The sequence below is a fragment of the Calliphora vicina genome, chromosome 3 (genome assembly GCF_958450345.1).
Source record: "Calliphora vicina chromosome 3, idCalVici1.1, whole genome shotgun sequence".
NCBI lineage: Eukaryota > Metazoa > Arthropoda > Insecta > Diptera > Calliphoridae > Calliphora > Calliphora vicina.
The window spans coordinates 77428520-77450062 of record NC_088782.1 but is presented as its reverse complement, the minus strand read 5'-3'; the positions used below and the strand labels follow the sequence as shown (position 1 = coordinate 77450062).

General features: G+C 30.9%; 1 protein-coding gene across 1 annotated transcript; it reads left to right on the top strand.

Moving 5' to 3' along the window:
- Positions 1–17544: 17544 nt before the first annotated feature.
- LOC135953642 (zinc finger E-box-binding homeobox 1-like) lies at positions 17545–18996 on the top strand. Its single transcript, XM_065503602.1, has 2 exons — positions 17545–17701; positions 17766–18996. The coding sequence occupies exons 1-2, from the start codon at positions 17582–17584 to the stop codon at positions 18861–18863; spliced, it is 1218 nt and encodes a 405-aa protein (XP_065359674.1). The 5' UTR covers positions 17545–17581; the 3' UTR covers positions 18864–18996.
- The last annotated feature ends 2547 nt before the right edge of the window (positions 18997–21543 follow it).

The window sequence follows — 21543 nt, the reverse complement described above, 5'->3', positions numbered from 1 at the left end:
TATGGCATATGTCTATCGTTTTTTCTATAGAACTCATAGTAGATATCGTTACAATTTCCATAAAACTTCACTTTCACTCTCCAAATCCGAAATCAGCTCCGTTAAAACTTATCTTATTTCCGTGTGCCAAAACGCGTCCTATCCGAATGAGTACAAAGCCCTTTCCAGTAGACAAAATATTTCGAAAACTAGTACGATCTTGAACTTAAATCCGTTTCTTGATGCCGAAGGAATAATCCGATCGTGTGGTCGACTCGAATCCTCACCAGGACTTACCTATGACGAGAAACATCCTATTATCCTTCCATACAATTCCACTTATTCAAGACTTTTAGTTAAATTTGTCCACGACGTAAGTCTTCACGGCGGGAACCAATTAGTCTTGCGTCTTCTGAGAACACAATTTTGGATACCTAAGGCGAAAAACCTCATTAAAACTACTGTCAATAAGTGCAAGATTTGTGTTATCTATAAAAAGAAGTGCCAAAAGTAGATAATGGCAACCTTGCCACCGGAAAGATCCGAAATAACCCGTCCATTTGCTAATACTGGCATAGACTTCGCAGGACCATTCGATGTCAAAAGTTATTCCGGCTGAGCATGCAGAATTTCCAAGGGATACGTATGCGTATTCGTGTGTTTCTCCACAAAGGCGATCCATCTAGAAGCCACTTCAGATTTGTCCACACAAGCATTCCTTGCGGCCTTTAGTCGTTTCGTTTCTCGTCGAGGATGTCCGCTAAATCTTTATTCCGATAACGGTACTACATTCGTAGGTGCTTCTAGGATTCTGGCAAGGGAGTTTGTTCAAACATCCCAACAACGCATTGTAGCTGACTATGCTCATCAAAACATATCCTGGCACTTTATTCCAGCAGCGGCTCCGCACATGGGAGGACTTTGGGAGGCTGGAGTGAAGTCTTTCAAGACTCATTTCCGCAAGATAGCAGGCTGCTATAAATATACCTTCGAGGAGTTATCAACTTTATTGTCCAAAATAGAATCGTGTCTTAACTCCAGGCCAATTTCTACAATTTCAACGGATCCAACCGACCTATGCGCGCTGACACCAGGACACTTTCTAATTGGAACGCCAATTCTATCACATATCGATCCGCAAGTTGATGATTCTTCCATTTCCTTAATAAACCGGTGGCAAAGACTCAAGCTTATACACCAAAATTTCTGTCTGCGTTGGAAAAACGAGTATCTAAAAGAGATGAACAAACGCGTTAAATGGCAAAGGCCTGAGGTAGATATCCAGGAAGGTTCTATGGTAGTTATTAAGGATGAAAACCTCCCACCGAACTCGTGGCGACTCGGTCGTATTGTTAAAATATATTCAGGTTCGGATAATCGCGTTCGCGTAGCCGACGTTTTAACACAGCGCGGATTAATAACTAGACCTATCGTTAAACTTGTGTTATTACCAGCCGCATAGACTTTACTTGCTTTCACTTTGACTTATTTGTAATCTTTGTTTCAGTTCATCATGCCTAAAGACAGCTCAAAATCTTTATCCAGCGGATCACTAAGTCGATACAATGCCTATCCGTGTCGTATATGCAAACGTCCTCATCCACTCCGAACTTGCAGGAAATTCCTCGCTATGTCCATCTACGACCGTCTTCGTGCAGTCCGTGTCAATAAGTATTGCGTTAATTGTTTGGCACATGACCACTCTCAAGGCAGATGTTTCTCCAAACATGGGTGCAAACACTGTCGTAAATTTCATCACACTCTTCTGCACGTAAACCGATCGCGTTCAAAGACACCAAACGCAGAGCCATCCAACTCCTCAAGCAGAAAAGAGTCGTTGTCCCTTAACTCCGAAAATGGACCATCCACTTCAAAGTCTGCGACCTTAACGGCAATCATCCGTCAAAACACTTTGATACTTCTTCCTACGATTTTGGCAAAAATTGGATCAACAACATCATACGCTCGTTGCCTATTAGATTCTGGGTCACCAATTAGTCGTGTTTCCAAAACGTTGGTCGACAAATTAGAGCTAACAGCATATTCACTGCAAGGTGAAACTATTTGTTCAATAACTTTGAAATCGAGATACGATTCCAATTCGAAAATTGAAGGCACTTTCCGCGTGGATAACCGAATAACGACACATACTCCTACACAATCCTTGCCCGAGTCTTATAAAAAGAACTTTCGAGACTTATTCCTGGCAGATTCGAAGTTCTATGAATCTGCCTCCATTGACATTATCATTGGGGTAGATATCTATCCAAAGGTTATATGTCAGGGAGTTTTTTCCAGAGTAGGGTTTCCAACTGCTCAGAGTACAATTTTTGGATGGACGATTTACGGCCCATGTTCCTTATAAATACATATTGAAATGCACTTTAGGCTAAACATAAAGCAAAGTATAAAACATACATCTCAATCACTACATAATTATGAATTTTGTATTACTTATAATGAATTTGCAATGTAGTATGTTTACATTTTATTTTCCATTTAATTTTAAATTAATCTATATATTGTTAATCCAATTATAATAATAATGAATTATATATTTACCTACCATTGAATTAACTATTCTAATATCCATTTTTTTTATCAATTCCTGAACAGAAGCAACATCTTGGACACGGCCCGGCTAACTCATTCCATTTTTCTTCTTGCAAATCCTGCAAGGCGGGCGGCAATGTTAATGCCAAAAGCCTAATACATTCTTTTGGCCTTAATATTAGAGATGAGCAAAGTTTTCCCCCTTTGCTTTAATCTATATAAAGGCTGAATGTTATGAAAATCAGGCTATCTCTTTCTCTTATAATGCCTAAAACCATCTGTCAACCTGGCCAAGATGTCTAAAATGTAGTTTCCGTTCTAAGCTAAGAATTTTTCCTTCTTGTTTTTTCATCATTCGAACCTTAAGGTAATATATTCTCCTTGAATCCAATAAATTTCTATTGTCCAAAACCTAATCCTAATTCTGTGCATTTTTTATTTATTTTCATTATTCACTGCATTGTCAATTGGGGTTTCGTTTCTGAGATAAAAAAATAAAATTATTATTTTGTTTATCATTGGCTCTGAGAGTAGTAAACATTAATCCATCCAGATTCCCAGCAAAAGCTTTCTTCTTTCAACTAAACAGTCTGATTATAATCAAACTGAGATAATTTATGTGAATTTAGCGGTGGAGACACTTCAGCTCCTAAATAAATCAATTACCCCATTTAGTAAATGAATTTGGGAACATCATTTTGAAATAAACGGTTCAACTTATTGATATCATAAATTTACAATTTTCCAAAAAACTTTTTTTTAAAAAAATAAAACTTTTTGCATCTTAAAAACCTTGCAAAAAAAGGGAAAACTTGACATATGGTAACGCTGCACACATGGATCATTTCATTTTTATATACAGTGATGTGAAAAATAATAATGACACTAATGTGGTACATTCTTATTTGGTGAGAAAGTAAGTAAAATGAGAGAATTGCTGATAAATAACGGTGATTAATTTTAGCTAATATCCCAGCAGTTCTAGGAGACAGTACCGAACTAGTGATTTTACCCATCATTTAGGGTGGGAGCTAGTTACTTCAATAGCCACGTGACTAATCATTTTAATAGGGGCATGTCCTAAGCAGGGGGTCAATTGTATCTTTTTGATTACAATGGGACTGTCTAATAGCTGGTCCAAAGTAGGCAACGCATTGGATTCACACACTGGTTACATAGCGTCAGTATCCTTACTAGCTTTGTAACTGGTTACTTGATCAGCTACTTGACTAGTTATTTTAACGCGTGCATGTCCTATGTCCTTTTGATTACAATGTGACTGATAGCTGATCGAAAGTAGTCAACGCTTCTGGTGGATAAAATAAAGTGCAGTACAAAAAAAGTTTTAAGTGACTTCACCATAGGTTACTAAGAGACTGTAAAGTGACTATTGACTTCATGCTATGTTACATGGGATACCAGATACTTAAGCAAAAATAAAAATAAACTGTATGAGAATTATATTAACACAATTTGTATAAAACCAGTTTGTACGAATTACTCACAAAACGTTTAAAGTGACTACACTCCAGATTACTTAGAGGCACTTAAGTGTCAATTGTATTCACGTGACAATTAATGCCTTTAAGCGATACATTGACTACTTGCTTAACTGCTGGGATGTTACAAAAACCAATTATGTCAAAATTTTTTTTTTTAAATTTACATTCTTTTGATAATAAAAAATTATTAATTGTTGAGAGGTTGTTTTTACCTGTGCGAAATAATAAGGACAGCGCATCAATTAGAAAATAATCATATTGTAGAAGCTATTGAAAGTTATTATTTTCAGCCCAATTATGAATAAAAAATTCCGGGGGAGTTTGTTCCCCGGGAGTTTTTTCCCATTGAATTTGAATAGGAAAAATGAGAAAAGGGAAAAAACTCCCGCGGAATTTGTATTCATAATTGGGCTGTTTAAGTATAAAAGGTAAGAATAGTGTTCTAAAGTACATTCCAACATAAAAATTATTTCTTTTGTTTAAGTCAATTAGTGTAAAATGGGAAAATCTAAGCATTGTGACTAGGGTTGCCAGATTCAGATTTGCAAAAAGCTGGACATTGGGGTCTAAAAAGCTGGACAAATAAAAAAAACTGGACATTATACAAATTACTGAGAAAATGTAAATTTTGGTTTTGTGTAACTAATTTGTATTAAAATATGTTTTTATCCAGTGTAATCAACATATTGTTGCACCATGTAATACATATATGTGTATTACATGGTGCAACAGTGAGGAAAAAACCTGGAAAACGACAAAGAGTGGTTTATAGGTCTTGTTGAGTACATTACAAATTGTGTCAAGAAATTTGAGAACACTCTCAAATTCAGAAGTTATTCTAAAAACCCGTTTTAGGTGATGTTCGTCAACTTATCAACCAGTAACTCAGTTTTTGTACAATTTTAATTTTTTAACGGGTTTAGAAAGAAAATTGATTACACTTTAAAATGTCGTGATTTTTTTGTTATATTTGATAGTTATAAGTATTGTATTGTTTTTGTTAAGAATATCTAAAAAAAAACTAAATTCATCAACTTTTTTATTTTAAGTACACTCTAATAAATTTTCATGTAAATTTCCTACATTAATAGTAGGTAACTTTTCTCCTACTATAATTATGGTAAAAATACATGTTGTGTGTAAATTCCAAATGCTTTTTGTTTTTTAGAAATAAAATATTGACAATTTGTATATTAAAGGCCTTATTCATAATCAATTTTTAAATTTATCGAAGGTTTATAAAACAGATTTTGTATGGAAATTTTGTTTTATAAACCTTTAATAAATTTAAAAATTGATTATGAATAAGGTCTTAAATGTTTAAAGAAAGATTACACCTTTGTGTATAAATCTTCTATTTATGCACAATATATGTAATTTTAAACATAAAATGCCTATTATATTATAAACATTCCAAATACTACATTTTGTTTGTATTTTTGCAGATAAAATTATGTAATTGATAAACAAATAAATAAGTAAATTTACGCATATTGTGCATTTTACTTGAAAATTTACTTATTTTATAGTAGTACATATACACGCATTTTTTAGAGTGTAGCTTTTCATTGCTTATTTTGCTATGAAAGCTTATACAAATTTATAGCAATGTATAAATAAAATTTAGTTCTTAACAAAACATGGCTTTCTTCAACGTTTCATTAATACGTTTTTTAATAAAATATTTGTAGAGTTTTTAATTTACAAGTAAATTTTTTCGAACTTTTTCGAAAAAGTTTATAAACTTTTGCAAATTTAAACCGATTTTAACAAGTAATGTCTCGTTATTTTTCTATATACAATTTTCTTTAAAACATTGTACAAAAAAAATAGGTTTTCATAGAAAATACATTTTATGCATACATTTTATGAAAGCTTAATTCTTTGCCTTTCCATAACTGTTTCAAATTTGTCGGTCTAAAAATGTTTTACTAAAGTATTTTTAAAATAACTCATAATTTTTAGGGTGTTTCAAAATATTTGAAAACTTGGTCGCTTTTCAAGTTCTTACAAAAAGTTTTTTTTTTAGCAATTTATTAATTTTAAAAATTTAGAATCACAATTAAACATTTCATTCCTTAAAATTTATTTAACTAAACTTAAATTTGTTCGGCACAGTCCGTAATATACATATTTATATTATTAAATACTAAAAACTCTGCCACTTTATTTTGTTTTTGGGCTTACGGATTTTGGCCAATTCCAAACCTAGAGGTTTGTAAAGAATTTTGAAAATCTTTACAAACTTCTTCTAAATTTCAGCTCTAGTCAGGTCGAATGACATTCGGTTTCTTTCTTTAGTATAAAGATTGTTTAAAATAGTAAAAACTCGCTTACAAAAAGCTTTGCTTACTGGTATTGACAATACGAAACATACAACTTTTCTTAAATTCTCGAATTCATTCCTTTCACCTCTGGTAAAAAAATAGGACCATATCATTTCACAAATCTCTTGGTATTTGTTTATAAACTTCACGAAGGCTGCAGTAATTGATATATGTATAGTTTATCATTATCTATTTCTTCAGATATTTAAAGGTTTTGCTGAAGTTTTTGTAAATCTTCCCAAGCTAAAATAGTTATATGAAATTCCTGCATTATGTTTTGCATAAAATATTAAAATGCTTCTGATAATCCTTAACTTTTACATTCTTCTTCTTCATTGAAATCATTATCAGAAATTCCATATGACACGTATTACCATAAAACTTTTTGGCTTTTATTTTTTCCTTCCTTCAAATAATACATATACATTTTTCCATAAGTTATTACTGTGTACTAATTAGTAGTAAGTAAATTTGAAGTAATAAATAATATAGATATTATTGTCGAAAATTTCTATTTAGCTGGACAAATGATATTTTAGCTTGAAACTGGACAGGCATCATAAAAGCTGGACAATCCAGCCAAGTCCAGCCAGGCTGCCAACCCTAATTGTGACCCAGCAGTAAGACAAAATATCAAAAAGTTGCGTGAAACCGGAAATTCTTATAGAAAAATTTCAATGTAGCTTGGATTTTTTTGGAAAAATTTCTTCTTGCAATTCATGTTTTCTTACTAATTTTTGCATGCTGAACATGAATTTTACATTTTTTAATCATTTATCAAAATAGCGAATGCCGATTCTGAATTGAATTACCACGGAAATATTTTACATTTTTGTTTTTGGAAAATATAATGTCCATTGCATAAAAATAAATGGTTAAAGTTGGAGTTTGCTTAAAAACGTGTCTACTTCTAACCTTTAAATTATGACGTGACATTTTTTAACGTATATGAAGATGTGGTGTAAATTTTACACCAGATTTATTTTACACATAACTTTGAATGGGTATATACTATAATAATTGTATTCTTATATTATTCAAGTTTGATTGCTTCTAAAATAATTATTAACAAAAACAAGGAAATAATTTCAAATTTATTAAAAAAAAATAACTGTATTTCACAAGTCTCTTTTACACAAACAAAAAAAAATAGGTACATATATCATATACTTGTTCATTAAGAAAATAAAGGTTAAACAAAAAAATTAAATGGGATTTTTCAACAGCCTAACTTATATACTTATTAAAATAAAAAGGAACATTTGAATATATTATATATATAAAAAATAACAGTATTTTGAGATAAAATTATCATTCGTCAAATTCAGACTTTTAATACATAGCCGATTGCTATAGCCCATACACATTGGTTTATTACACTCTTAGCATATATGTTTAGTTTCAAAAGAGTTAAAAACTTTTCTGAAACTCAAAACAAAAATACAAGAATACGCTTACGGAGACGTGTAGTAATTTTTATACTCTCCACCACCATAAGTGGTGAATGAGGATTTCATTCGTACGGATTTCAACAAAAATATTTATTTACATATAACTTATGGAAATATATGGAAAAACTAAACATAAGGTGACACATTTCAGAAAAATAATTATCTAATGTTTCGAAGTTCGATTTTAAGGGGGACAAAAATATTCACACAGTTTCTAATTTTTAATAGGAAAATAGTTTTTTTTAATAGTTTAATATTTTGTATATCTTTTTAATGACTTCTTTTAATCGTCTTGGCATTGAATCGACCAATTTTTGGTGACGTCAGCTCCAATATTTTGCCATTTTTGTAACAGGACTTCTTTAATTTGAGTCTTACTAATAATATGGTGCTTTCCTACACGTTCGGCCAATTTATCCCACAAATGTTCTATGGAATTCATGTCAGGTGATTGTGGAGGAGTCGGGAGAATGTGGGGAACATGATACACTATTCATATTCGGGCGTCATGGGCAATGTGTTTGGAGTCATTGTACTGTTGAAAATAGAAACGTTCCCAAGCTTTAACTTTAGAGCACATTGTAGTAGGTTTTCTTTTAAAATATTAAGGTACACTGTTTTGTCCATTGAACCGTCGATGAAAACTAAGTTTCCTACACCAGATGCAGCCATACAACCCCACAACATGACCCCTTATCCATCATGTTTGACAGTGTTTACTACATTGTACTTTTCTAATTCAGTGTTTGGCCTTCTACAACCTGTTACTCTGCTGTCCGATTAAAAAATATTATTGAAATATATTATCTAAGAATAGTATTACGTTCCAGAAATCTTCAGATTTATTTTTGTAAGATTGTTTGTAAGTATTTTTCAATCGGACGACAGAGTAAGAGTTTGGAGAAGGCCAAACACTGAATTGGAAAATAACAATGTAGTAAACACTGTCAAACATGGTGGATAAGGGGGCATGTTGTGGGGTTGTATGGCTGCATCTGGTGTAGGAAACTTAGTTTTCATCGACGGTTCAATGGACAAAACAGTGTACCTTAATATTTTAAAAGAAAACCTACTACAATGTGCTCTAAAGTTAAAGCTTGTGAATATTTCTGTTATCAACAGTACAATGACCCCAAACACACTGCCCATGACGTCTGAATATGGGTAGTGCATCATGTTCCCCACATTCTCTCTTAAAGAAGTCCTGCTACAAAAATGGCAAAATATTGGAGCTGACGTCACCAAAAATTGGTCGATTCAATGTCAAGACGATTAAAAGAAGTCATTAAAAAGATAGGCTACTCCACAAAATATTAAACTATTAAAAAAAACTATTTTCCTATTAAAAATTAGAAACTGTGTGAATATTTTTGTCCCCTTAAAATCGAACTTCGAAACATTAGTTAAATTTTTTTTCTGAAATGTGCCAACTTATGTTTAGTTTTTCCATATATTTCAATAAGTTATACGTTAATAAATATTTTTATGAAACCCGTACGAAAGTTGTGGCCGTCGTTTAAAAAATATGGAAGATTAAAGATAAATATGTAGGCTGTGTGAATATTTAAGTCCGGCACTGTATAAGTTTGTCATTCCGTGTGTAACATTGAGAAATATTCATCTGAGACCCAACGAAGTATATATATTATTGATCCTTGTGAAATTCTAAGTCGATTCAGCCATGTCCGTCTGTCTGTCCGTCTGTCTGTCTGTCTGTCTGTCTGTGTAAAACACGCTCACGTCCAAAATAGGCAAACAAAATTGGTAGACTTGCAAAAAAAATGTTTATTGTTCTCCTAAGCAGTTTGGTATTGAAAATAAAGAAAAATCGGTTCAGTGGAACCAGAGTTATGAACCAAAGTGTGAGACAACCTAAAAAAAACTTGGGCCCTAATTTTGTAAATCACGTCACCAAAGTGATATTTATATGGAAAGCAAAAACAAAATTTCAAAAATTTTTAAAATTTGTTTTTGTTTTATGTACAAAATTTTCAAATTATGAAAGGCAATCAACGCTTGAATTTTTGTGCGTTCGTTCTGTTCAGAATTTGTATAGAAAACAAAAACAAATTTTTCAAATTTTTGAAATTTTGTTTTTGCTTTCCATATAAATATCACTTTGTGACGTGATTTACAAAATTAGGGCCTTGATAATTTTAATATAGTTTTTGTTATTTGTTATAATAAAATAAAATAAAATTTTACACACGTTATTTTTATGTTAAAGAGACTAACTCTAGCAAAAATTATAAGAATCGGTCCATGATTTCTCCTAGCCCCCATACAAATTTCTTCCCGAAATATGGTTCTATGGTCTGTAAATGCCTACAAAATTGCAGTATCCACACTAAATTCAGGAAAAATGAGTTTCGTGTTTAAAAAAATCACAACACCAAATTTTTTGTGGATCGGCCCATATTTGACCATAGCCCCCATATAAAGTTCACTTCCGAAAATCACTTAAATAAGCATAAATGTCTTACAAATATAGCTATTTAGTTGACATTCGTCATAAATAGTCCCCATATATACCAAAATCGCTGTACCTAATTCTATGAAGATCGGCCGATAATTGGTTATAGCTCCCATATAAGGACCACTTCCGAAAAACACAATAACCTACATAAATATCTAAAAAATATCAATATCAAAACCAAATTTTACACAGATCCGTAATTTATATTTAGAAATCATACTACAAGATTTTGTGTATATCGGTCTATATTTGACCATAGCTCCCATATATGGTCCACTTCCGAAAATAAGTTAAGTACTCATAAATCTCTTATAAATACCCATATCATGTTAAAATTAAGATTAAAAATAATAATCATATATATAGAAATCACCGTACCAAATTTTATGCAGATTGGCCGATAATTGTTCATAGTTCACCTATAAGACCCATTTCCGAAAAAAAAAAATAAAACCTTAATAAATATTTAAAACATATCGATATCAAAATGAAATTATGCACAGATCAGTAATTTGTATCCAGTAATCATACTTCTGGATTTTGTGAATATCGGTCCATATTTAACAATAGCTCCCATATAAGGTCCACTCCAGAAAATCACTAAAATCCTCATAAATTTCTTACAAATATAGTTATCAGGTTGAAATTCGAAACAAATTTATTCAATATGTACAAAAATCGATGTACCAAATGTTATGATGATATGCCCATAATTGGCCATAGCCTCCATATAAGAACCACTTCAGGAAGACAGATTAACATGCAAAAATATCCAAAAAAATCTGTACTGAACCAAAATTTTACACCGATCTGTAATTTGTATACAAGAATCGTACTACAAAATTGTTTAAATATTCGTCCATAATTCGGCATAGCTCCCTTATAAGATCCACTCTTATTAATAGCCTTGTTTATATGAAATTCTACAAAAATAGCCCTCAGATACTTAGGACCATAATAGGTCATAGCATCCATATATTGAACCAAAATAGTACACAGATCAGTAATTTCTTTTCAAAAATCATAATACTGAATTTTGTGAATATCGGTCCATAATTGGTCACAGCTCCCATATAAATACATAAAATCACGTTAAAATATTTTATGACAATCGAATCATAATAGGTCATAGCTCCCATATAAGTCCCACAACCAAATATTTTGAAATTTGTCTAAATATATTTGTATACCCTTTTTTATACTCTGTTTCTTCACTTGAGGTTAAAAGGGAAAAGTGTTAATCCAAATTGTTAAATTTCATACGTTCTAATAGGAATTTCAGTTATAAATAGTTGAATTAGAAAAAATTGTTTGTACATCTATATATATAAAAATGAAATGGTCCATGTATGTAGTGGCATCACATGAGAGCGGCTGGAACGATTTGGCAGATTTTTTTTTATTCGATTCGAAATTTTTAGGAGATGGGTTGTAAAGAAAAAAATTCAAAAATTCGGAAATTTTAATTTTTACTATATTGCCTTCTTTTCACTTCTCACTTTTCTTAATAAGATACATTTTTTGAGAAACTTGAAGAACTAACATTAGTATATAGCTACCGGGCGAAGCCGGGGGCCTCATCTAGTTTGAAATAAAATATCTTTTGAGTAAACTAGTCTTTCTAACTATTGTTATATTATTTCAACTGATTTACCATCATATTTAGGTGGAAGATATTTAAGATTCGGCACGGCCGAATATAGTACTCTTAGTTGTTTTATATGGGTTTCTAACGCTAGCTTAGACGTGTATTAAAATATTAACTATAAGAAAATCACACAAACCACTACGTGGTAGTAAAATATTATCTGTTAAAAACTTCCGCATACCACGACGTGTAGTAAATTTAACACCTACACATATAAATCCCAGCGTTACTGTAAGATTCTAAAAACAAAACGATTCTGTCAACAAAAGTATGGTATAATATGAGGGTACTTGCCATGAATGAAATAAACAAGATTGCGCCTTCGCTCTCTTAAAAAAATTCTCTTAAGCTCAGTGACGTCAACATTGACTTAAACTGATAGTATTATATGAAAATTGTATGTGATTTATAATGGAAAAGTCAATAATTATGTTTAAAAGTTATTTATGTTTAATAAAATAAAATGTATTTTAGGTTTTATGTTATTAGACATATTTTACTTTATTAATTTTCAATATTTTTGCTATATTTTAGTTCACGATTTTGATTTTTTTTATTATCTTATACATGTATATAAATACATCTTATATATAAATAGGCCACACGTTTTTTTGTGGTACACTTTTAAGTATGTTATTGTCAACCAATATTGATGAAACATATATGGTTTAAAATATATCTTTCTCTAGATATGCACAATATACAAATTTTTTAAAAATTCTTTCCATAAAAGTGGAAAAAAATATTTTTAAAGTGGTCGAATTTCGGCCACCAGGCGATCCTAGTGTATATAAATAGGCCACACGTTTTTTTGTGGTACACTTTTAAGTATGTTATTGTCCACCAATATTGATGAAACTTATATGGTTTAAATGGTTATTTTCTCTAGTTTTGCAGAACATAATTTTTTTTTTAATTCTTTCCATAAAAGTGGTAAAAAGCGTTTAAAAGTGGTCGAATAACCGGGCGATCCTAGTTATTATTATTATTATTGCAATTTTTGACTGCACACCACATTTTAATTTTTAATTATTTTTTTTACTTATTTTTCACTATTTGTTTTGAAGCTTCATATAAAAAGTAAGAATTTTACATTCAAAACATAAGAAAACAATCATTGCTGACGTCACGAAAAAAGAGTAAAAGAGTACACTAAAATAACGGAATTGTCGATGTCGTAATCTTGTCCTCCTCTATCTTATCATTTTCATACATACACATTGAATATGTTGAGAAGAAAAACCCTCTATCATAAAGTCCACAAGAATGCAAACCAATTATATGTGAGATTCATAATTTATTAGTATCTTCTCCATTTTTTGCCTTTCTTTCCTTTCGAACAAGCCCAAACATAGTCATGTTTCTTAAAAGGCTCAATAAAATGTTAGCATATTTAAACAAAATTATAAAATATGAAAGGAAAATTTTCGTGTTAAAAATGGGAAGCTCGGTTTTGATTTTAGACCCATGGTTTCTTCGGCAAACATTCTTAGAATTCATCGTAGATTACTAATGGACATATCTCGTTTGTACGGAAAGTAAAATTTTGTAGATTTACAAGTGAATAAATAAAATAGTAGCTTGATTGTTATATGCATGAATGTTTCATTATTGCGTTTTAGTTTTGTTGTTGTGACCCCACCACTCTTTTCAATAAATTTTTAAAAAACAATAATTGCAGTATTTTATTTCTCATTTGCTTCCAAAATAATATAAAAGTACTTTTAAAATGATCAAGCTCAAGAAATCGGCATATCTGGGTTAAAGATAGAGGGTTTTGAATATAGGCCCTCGATATGTACATATATTAAAGTTTTCACTTTTGATATTATCAAATACGACTAAATTATATCACAGAGCAAACACATACATACAGTGGTGGCCAGGAATTTAAGACAAAAATTATTTGCTAAATTCCACGTGATTGTCAATTATTTTTTCAAATATTTCCACAAATATGTATGCATGAGGACTGTTTTAACACACAAGTGTGTTTTATTCGACTGTGTCAATTCATACATATTCACCATGAACACATACAATTTTTCTACAACTTGACCAAAAAAATTTTTTTTAAATAAACATATTTTCTCACATTTATATCATAATATTTTTATTATTATAAAATATTCGGACCAAATTTCCTATTTTTAGTTCCATTAGTTTCGGTCATATCATGTTATTAACAGCGGATGTTCGCTGAGGTGGGTCAACGTATTTCCACATATCTTTGTCCATATATGTTTTACCGATTTTTCCAAACATTTTTCAGAAACTAGAAACATTAATAATAAATTTCATACCCTTAGAGGACCTTTTATTTTGGCTCTATCGCACTTAAAATTCAGTTGATGAAAAAAATTCAAGTATTTGTCTTAAATTGGTGGCCACCACTGTATATAACTAATTATATTCTAAAGTTAAGGCGTAGGTTAAGTAAAACAATTGAGTAGTGAAAAGGAGGCAGTGTGTTACCTCTTCAAGTTTCTCCAAAAAAAAATTAGCTTATTATGAAAAATGAGGAGTGAAAAGGAGGCAGTAAAATTTAGTTCATTGTGTTTTCCTAGAATTTTCTCATACTTAAGAAATGAGAAGTGAAAAGGAGACAATATATTAAAAACTTAAAATTTCCGAGTTTTAGCCGGATTTTTTTACAAACCATCTCCCGAAAATTTCGAATCGAATAAAAAAAAATCTGCCAAATCGCTCCAGCCGTTATCACGTGATGACATTACATACTTGGACCATTTATTTTTATATATATAGATAGATGAGACTACAGTGGTCGACATAAGTCTACGTACGACCACAATTTTTGCCAGTTTATGAGAGAAAACCCGGTAAATAAAAAAATAATAATGCAGTTTTGTTTGAAATCTATTTTTATTGCTATGCACCAAAAAAAAATTTGTTGCAATGTAAACTTGCAAAATTATTAATAAAAAACAATAAAAAAAAACATTGAAAAAAGTCTACATACGACCACAGCATGTCCTGGTTTTTTTTGAATACTAACAGATAAGCATGCAATTTATTAAGTCTACAGTTCAAACAATATTCAGTAACTTTGAAAACACTGGTAGAGTTAATAACAAGCTGCGAAGTGGTCGCCCAAAGAAACTACATCGTAGATATGTAATCTTAATTTTAAAAGAAGTCAACAAAAACTCAAAAGTAAATATCACAAAATTGGCCGAAGAACTCGCAACAAGATCAGAAGATAATGTTTATTCACGAACAATTCAAAGAACCTTGAAACTTCGTTTGGAATTCGCCCAAAAGCACTTTGAAAAGGACATGGAATTCTGGAAGCGAGTTTTGTTCCCTGATGAGTTGAAGTATAACATATTTAGAAGTGTTGAAGAGAGATAAAGTATGGCGCAAAACAAATACAGCAATGGATCCGAAAAACTTACTTGCTACAGTTGTGGTGGCAGTGTGATGGTTTAGGGTACTGTCGTTGCTTCTGGAGTGGGAAAGTTAGTGATTATTGAGGGTAATATGGATCGTTATCAGTACAAATCAATTTTGGAACAAACTTTGAGAGCACCAGTTGATATTTTAACTCTTGGTTAAAGTTGGATATTTCAGCAAGATAACGATCCGAAACATACGTCTCAAACTGTCAAAGATTGGTTACTCTACCATGCTCCACGACAATTGTATACACCACCTCAAAGCCCGGACTTAAATGTTATTGAGCGTGTGGGAAATTCTACAACGGAAGATCCGAAAACATCTTATTACTTGTGAACCAATGTTAAAGGAGAAGCTTCCAGAAGAATGGCAAAATATAACGTCCGCAGAACTGGAACATTTTGTTACTTCGATGCCCAGACGCTTGTATATACCCGTGGTGGCCCAACGAAATATTGAATTTAACGAAAATTTGTATTCGCTGAAAAATGTTTATTTAGTGTACAGATCGTATGTAGACTTTTGTCAACATATTTTTTTTTTTAATTTTTTGTGAATACAGTAATTTTGACTTACATGCACAATCAACTTTGCACGATATTTTTTTGGTGCAGGTAAGTTAAAAATGCAGTTAACCTCAATGCACTTACCTGCTCATTGATGCTGGTAAGTGCATTTACAGTTTACTGCCCAAAAAAGCAGCTAACGGCAAATAATTTACACGAACCTTTGTGATTTTTCCGTCTAAAAATAACGTCAAATTTATATTTTAGCTACTTTTAAAATTATTAAGAAGTGTACAACATATTTTTTCATTCAAAATCGTATTTTTCTTATTTGTTTTGATTTAATTTTGTATTAGGCAGCTAAATTAAATTTTTTTCATGAAAACCAGTTATAGCTTCCAAAAGTATTATGCACTTATCTTAAATGTGCAGGTATGAACAATGCACTTAAATTAACGAATTTATATGGAGTTTGGTAAATAAATATACAAAACACAAGTTTTGTGCACTTATATGCAAAATGCTCTTAAGTGATAGCAGGTAAGTCAAAACTACTGTAACAGTTTAAATTAATTATAAATTTAGCGATATTTTTTTGTTATATTAATAAAAATGCATTTGAAATAAAACTGCTTTTACTTATTATGGTTTAGAAGTCCGCGAGTATAATGGTCGTATGTAGACTTTTGTCGGTCACTGTATAAGATCTAGTGGTTAGAAATGATATATACTGTACATAAAATCCAGAAATGCACACTCGGCTGCTGGTCCGGATGGCATTTCATTTATCATCCTGAATAATTTATCCGATTCATGTCTTTAAATGGATGTCAGTAGTTTTCAACATTCATTATCACGTACATATTCTTAACAAAACTATTATAATTATAAGAAACCTAATATTGCAGTAATGAAAATTTACAATATCGCTCATTAGGTGCAACAACGTCATAATTCAAAAAAGTCGTTTCGAGAAAAACGACTTTGAATGTTTTATGACACTTTACTATTTCTTAAATAAATTTTCAACAAATCATGCGATTTCTGAAATAAAACCAGATTTAAATAGTAGATACTACATAATATCTTTCTAATCTGTATTTAAACCAAATATTTACTTGTCAAATATACGAGAAAACATGAATTTTCATTTTGACGTTTACAACAAAAAACACTCTCATACAAAAAATAATTGACTTTTTTAAATCTGATAAAACTATATGAAAGACGTATATTTTGTAGTACTCAGTTCAAAACACCCGGATTTTGAGTTATGACGTTGTTGCAGCAAATGAGTGATGTTTGTTTTGTTATTATTTGTATTATATTGTTGTTCATTCTTGGCTGTGTTCATTAAAAATCATCCCTGTTACAAAAACTAATTCCGTTTGAACGTGTTATACAATTGATTGTATAGTATATAACACGTCAAAAGAAGATATTGTTCAAACATTGGAAATATATGAAAGAAAAAGTCAGAATTAAATAATATTTATTTAAAACCCGGTATGTGTGTAAGTTGTATTATGTACGTTATAAATTTAAAAATATTTTGCCAACATTAACAAATCAAAACGCAAAGACTAATGTTTGTTTTACATGCCACCACCCTGTGTTACTTTCCATTTCGTTTTAGTGCAAATTATAAGTTTGTTACCAAACAAAAACGTGTTCTTTTCGTTTTGTTTTTCTCCGCTATTCGTTTTTTTGTAATTTCTAATAATGGTGGTTTCTAAAAGATGTAAAATTTGTGCGGTTCTAGACGCTGAAAATATTCCAATAACCGGAGAATACTTTGGTAAATTGCTACCACATTTGATTGTGAAGATTTCCGGCGTAGATGTAAGTAAACTAAATGTTCAATAATGGAAATGTTTCACCACCTACTTTCACTCGTTATTAACAGTTGGACCCGCGCAAAGCAAATGGTGTTCTGATATGTCAATCTTGTGCCGTACAGTTGGTACAAACTGATCTGGTTATTGATAAATTACGAAACTCTCTACAACGATTAAAGGTATTGGTGAAGGTGAAAAAACCCAAAACTCCCTCAAAAGATTCAACTAAGAGGATAATTGATGAGAAAAACAATAATGATGATCTGGAAAACTCAGACAAGTCCGACGCAGGTGAAAATGATTCTCAAACAAATTTAGACGAATCAAAAATTCAAATCAAACTGAAGACTCCCAAAAAAATAGCAAGACGTAAATCTGTATTTCCTGATGATAAGACGGTAATCAACGATGACATTTCTAAAGAAAATGGAAAGAAAAACTTAGATATGTCCGAAACTGGTGAAATTGATTCTCAAACCAATTTAGAGGAATCAATCACTCAAGATAAAACTAAACCGAAGACTCCAAAAAAAATTGCAAGACGTAAATCTGTATTTCCAGACGCCAAGCTGGTGAACAACACTGACATCTCTAATGAGAATGGAGATACGCCAAATTCTGTAACAACTCCAAAGTTCAAGAAGATATTGGACAATGAGGTAACACCAGTAAAAAATACAACCGCCAAGGCGGCAACAAAAAGAAAGCCAGTAACAACAACAAATGAGAGTATCCAATTGGACGAAGACGATTTGGCCGCATCGACACCTATGAAACGTAATAAATCAATATCCTTATCTGTAAACGAAGAGTCCCCAATGGATTTAACTGTCGATGAGCAGGATGGGAACGAGTCGAATGTCATGGAAAGCAAAGTAAAAGATATGAATTGCATTATTTGTGGCAAGGTATTTCATAAAAAGAGCGCATTGCGCGAACATATAGAGACAAGTCATATGGGTGAACGACTAAAGGCATGTCCTCATTGTTCATCGGAATTTCGATCACAGCAAAAATATGAATCGCATGTATTTAGTGAAAAATGTAGAACCACTAACAACCTTTGTCAGTATCCAAAGTGTAACAAGCGTTTTAAAACTGTTCACAAGATGGAATTACACATGCAGGAGAAGCATTCATCGCAGAATGAATCGGAAGCAGAATAGAACCAACTATGTAGGTTGTAGGATTAAAATAAATTTTACATATTTTACTACATTATGGTCATACATGCAATCAATGTATTTGTTTTTAATTAAACTGAATAAATTACAAAATCACTTGTCTTGACATAACAAATTTTTCATAGCTGCTCCAAAAAGTTTAGTTATTTAATTTTTACCAGGGAACCGAAATAACTGTTATTTTTTTTTTTAAACAAGCAATTGGTTATAGAAAAAATAACTAAGAAAATAACGGAAAATATTGTAATCCTAATATAACCATTGCAAAAGAGTATTATTTTGTTTGGTCTTCCATAACTGTTTGGCATCCATCAACCCAAGTTTTAAAAAATTGTTATAAAAATAAAACGAACTTCAAGTTTTAATTAGAGACGAATATCCCCTTATTGCAAATAAAAATTACATCGCAGAAGGAATATGTTGCGTATTTTAATAAGATAGTAGTGCTTATGTCTAAGGGTAGGGTCACACATGACAAATATTTGACGAAAAAGACTTAACCACTAAATAAAATGTATTTGAATTCTTTCATTTATTTAAAAAACTTATTTTACTTAAGATGATTCAAAACAAAAAAAATAGTTTTATTTTATTTGATGCTGTTTCTTTGGTCTTACAAAACACTTGTAAGAGTAAACACGTCAAACAAATGGTTACGCTTTTTTGAGTAAATATTTGCCATGTATATTTACCTTTACACAAAACGAAGAGATTTTTTATAACGATAAAATAACGGTGGCAAACAATATTTACACAATACTAGAATCCAATAAAGTACTTCCAGCTAAGTTGCATACAAAAAGGAAGATTCTAACGTTCTAAAAAATTGTATAATTCGTTTAATGTTATTTTATTATTACCAAAAAGATGCAACCTAAACAATAACCATTATAAACGATTTATATTTTTGTCGGACTTCTATAACCATTATGAAACATTTTAATATTTTTCAGTCTTCTATAGACTATGGCTATTACAAATATATTTTATAATTATTTTTCTTTTGTTTTCCACTAGATATTAAAAACTCCGATATCAATATTTGAATATAAATTGGTTTTTTAATGTATATTTATTCAGGTAATTTAACTATGTAATACAAGTTATTTTTGTCCTTTTTATATTACTATGAATTTCAATAAATAAATAAATTTTGCACCAAAAGAGTGTTGAATTTGTTCGTAAAAAATTCGTAATTTTGTGCTTTTAGTGAGTAGAATGGCTGACTTCCAAAATGTTAGTTGCTTTGTATTTGAACAAAGTATACTGTTTCATAATGCCGGCATACAAAATGCTTACTGTGTATACCATTTCAAAATGCCGAAAATGAGTATTTTAAACGCAGTAGAAAAGCAATCACGCATCGGTTTTATAGTTGATGCTTTCTTTGACAATTTTTTATTTACGCACACAAATAAAAAAGAAAAGAATATAAGAAATGGCCGACTCACAAATGAATAAAAAAAACTTAATATATACACCAAATAAATACTTTTACATACACTGATGGACGAAAGTCACCGCCATTTCCCTTCGGAATGTTTAAAGGACTACCACGTTATAAATATAATTGAAACACAAAATTTTATTTTTTCAACAGAAACAATAATTCAATTTAATTATACTTCAGTTAAAACAAGTCTTTTTAACTTAACCTAATTTACAAATACATACCGTGGCGATCCTTTACACATCCTAAAGAGGAAATGGAAACTTGACGATATACGAAAAATTATAACCAGAGAATGAGAAAATGGGGCACAGTTTTGTACAAATTGGCCAAAATATGTATTTTAACCAGAGACATAACTATTAAAAGAAATATCTAAAAAAATTTAGCCATAACTGTTATATTGTAGAAATAAATTTTTGTTTCTTTAAATAATAGTTATTCTCAATGAAAATAAGTTTTGCTTTTCAATAAGTGTTATTCATAATAAATATTTTTTTTCGTTAATCATAACTTTTATTTTTGATTTTTATGTTTTTACGTTGCCTTATAAGAGTTATTCATAATAAATATTTTTTTACGTTACTCATAACTTTTATTTTCGATTTAACTTCACCTGAGTATCTCCACTTCAACCAATATCCGATTTTCTGATTGACGAATCGACGAATCTAAATACGTCATCGTTGTTCGGAACATCAATTAGAGAACTTGAAGTGGATTTATCTTCAGAAGATGACAAAGGCAATACATCGCGAGAGTTATAGGCAGCTATAGCTGAAATAGAGGGCTTTAAACCTATGAGACTGGACGTAGAAGCCGATTTGTTGTAATATTAGCAAGAGAAAAAGGATACTTTTGCAATTTTTAAATAAATTAGTTCATATTGTCTATGCACTGTCGGCTAAACGGCTTTCTGTTGTAAGAGCATTTTCTACTTTGCGTATTTTGTTGACTGTGAAAAGGTGCAACTTGGCGGACAATGCGTTTGCTAAAACATTGATTGTGAAACAAAATTCTTCATAATTAAAAAAACACACAATAAAAAACATCAATCTCATACCTAGCTTATTTTTTGCGACTTTAAAGGTTAAATTCAATGTATGTACTAATAAAATGCAACCAAGGTGGCGAAAGAAACTTCTTTTGAGTTATGAGCAACGAAAAAAATATATTCTTTAGAATAACTCTTATCAGGCAACTTAAAAACAT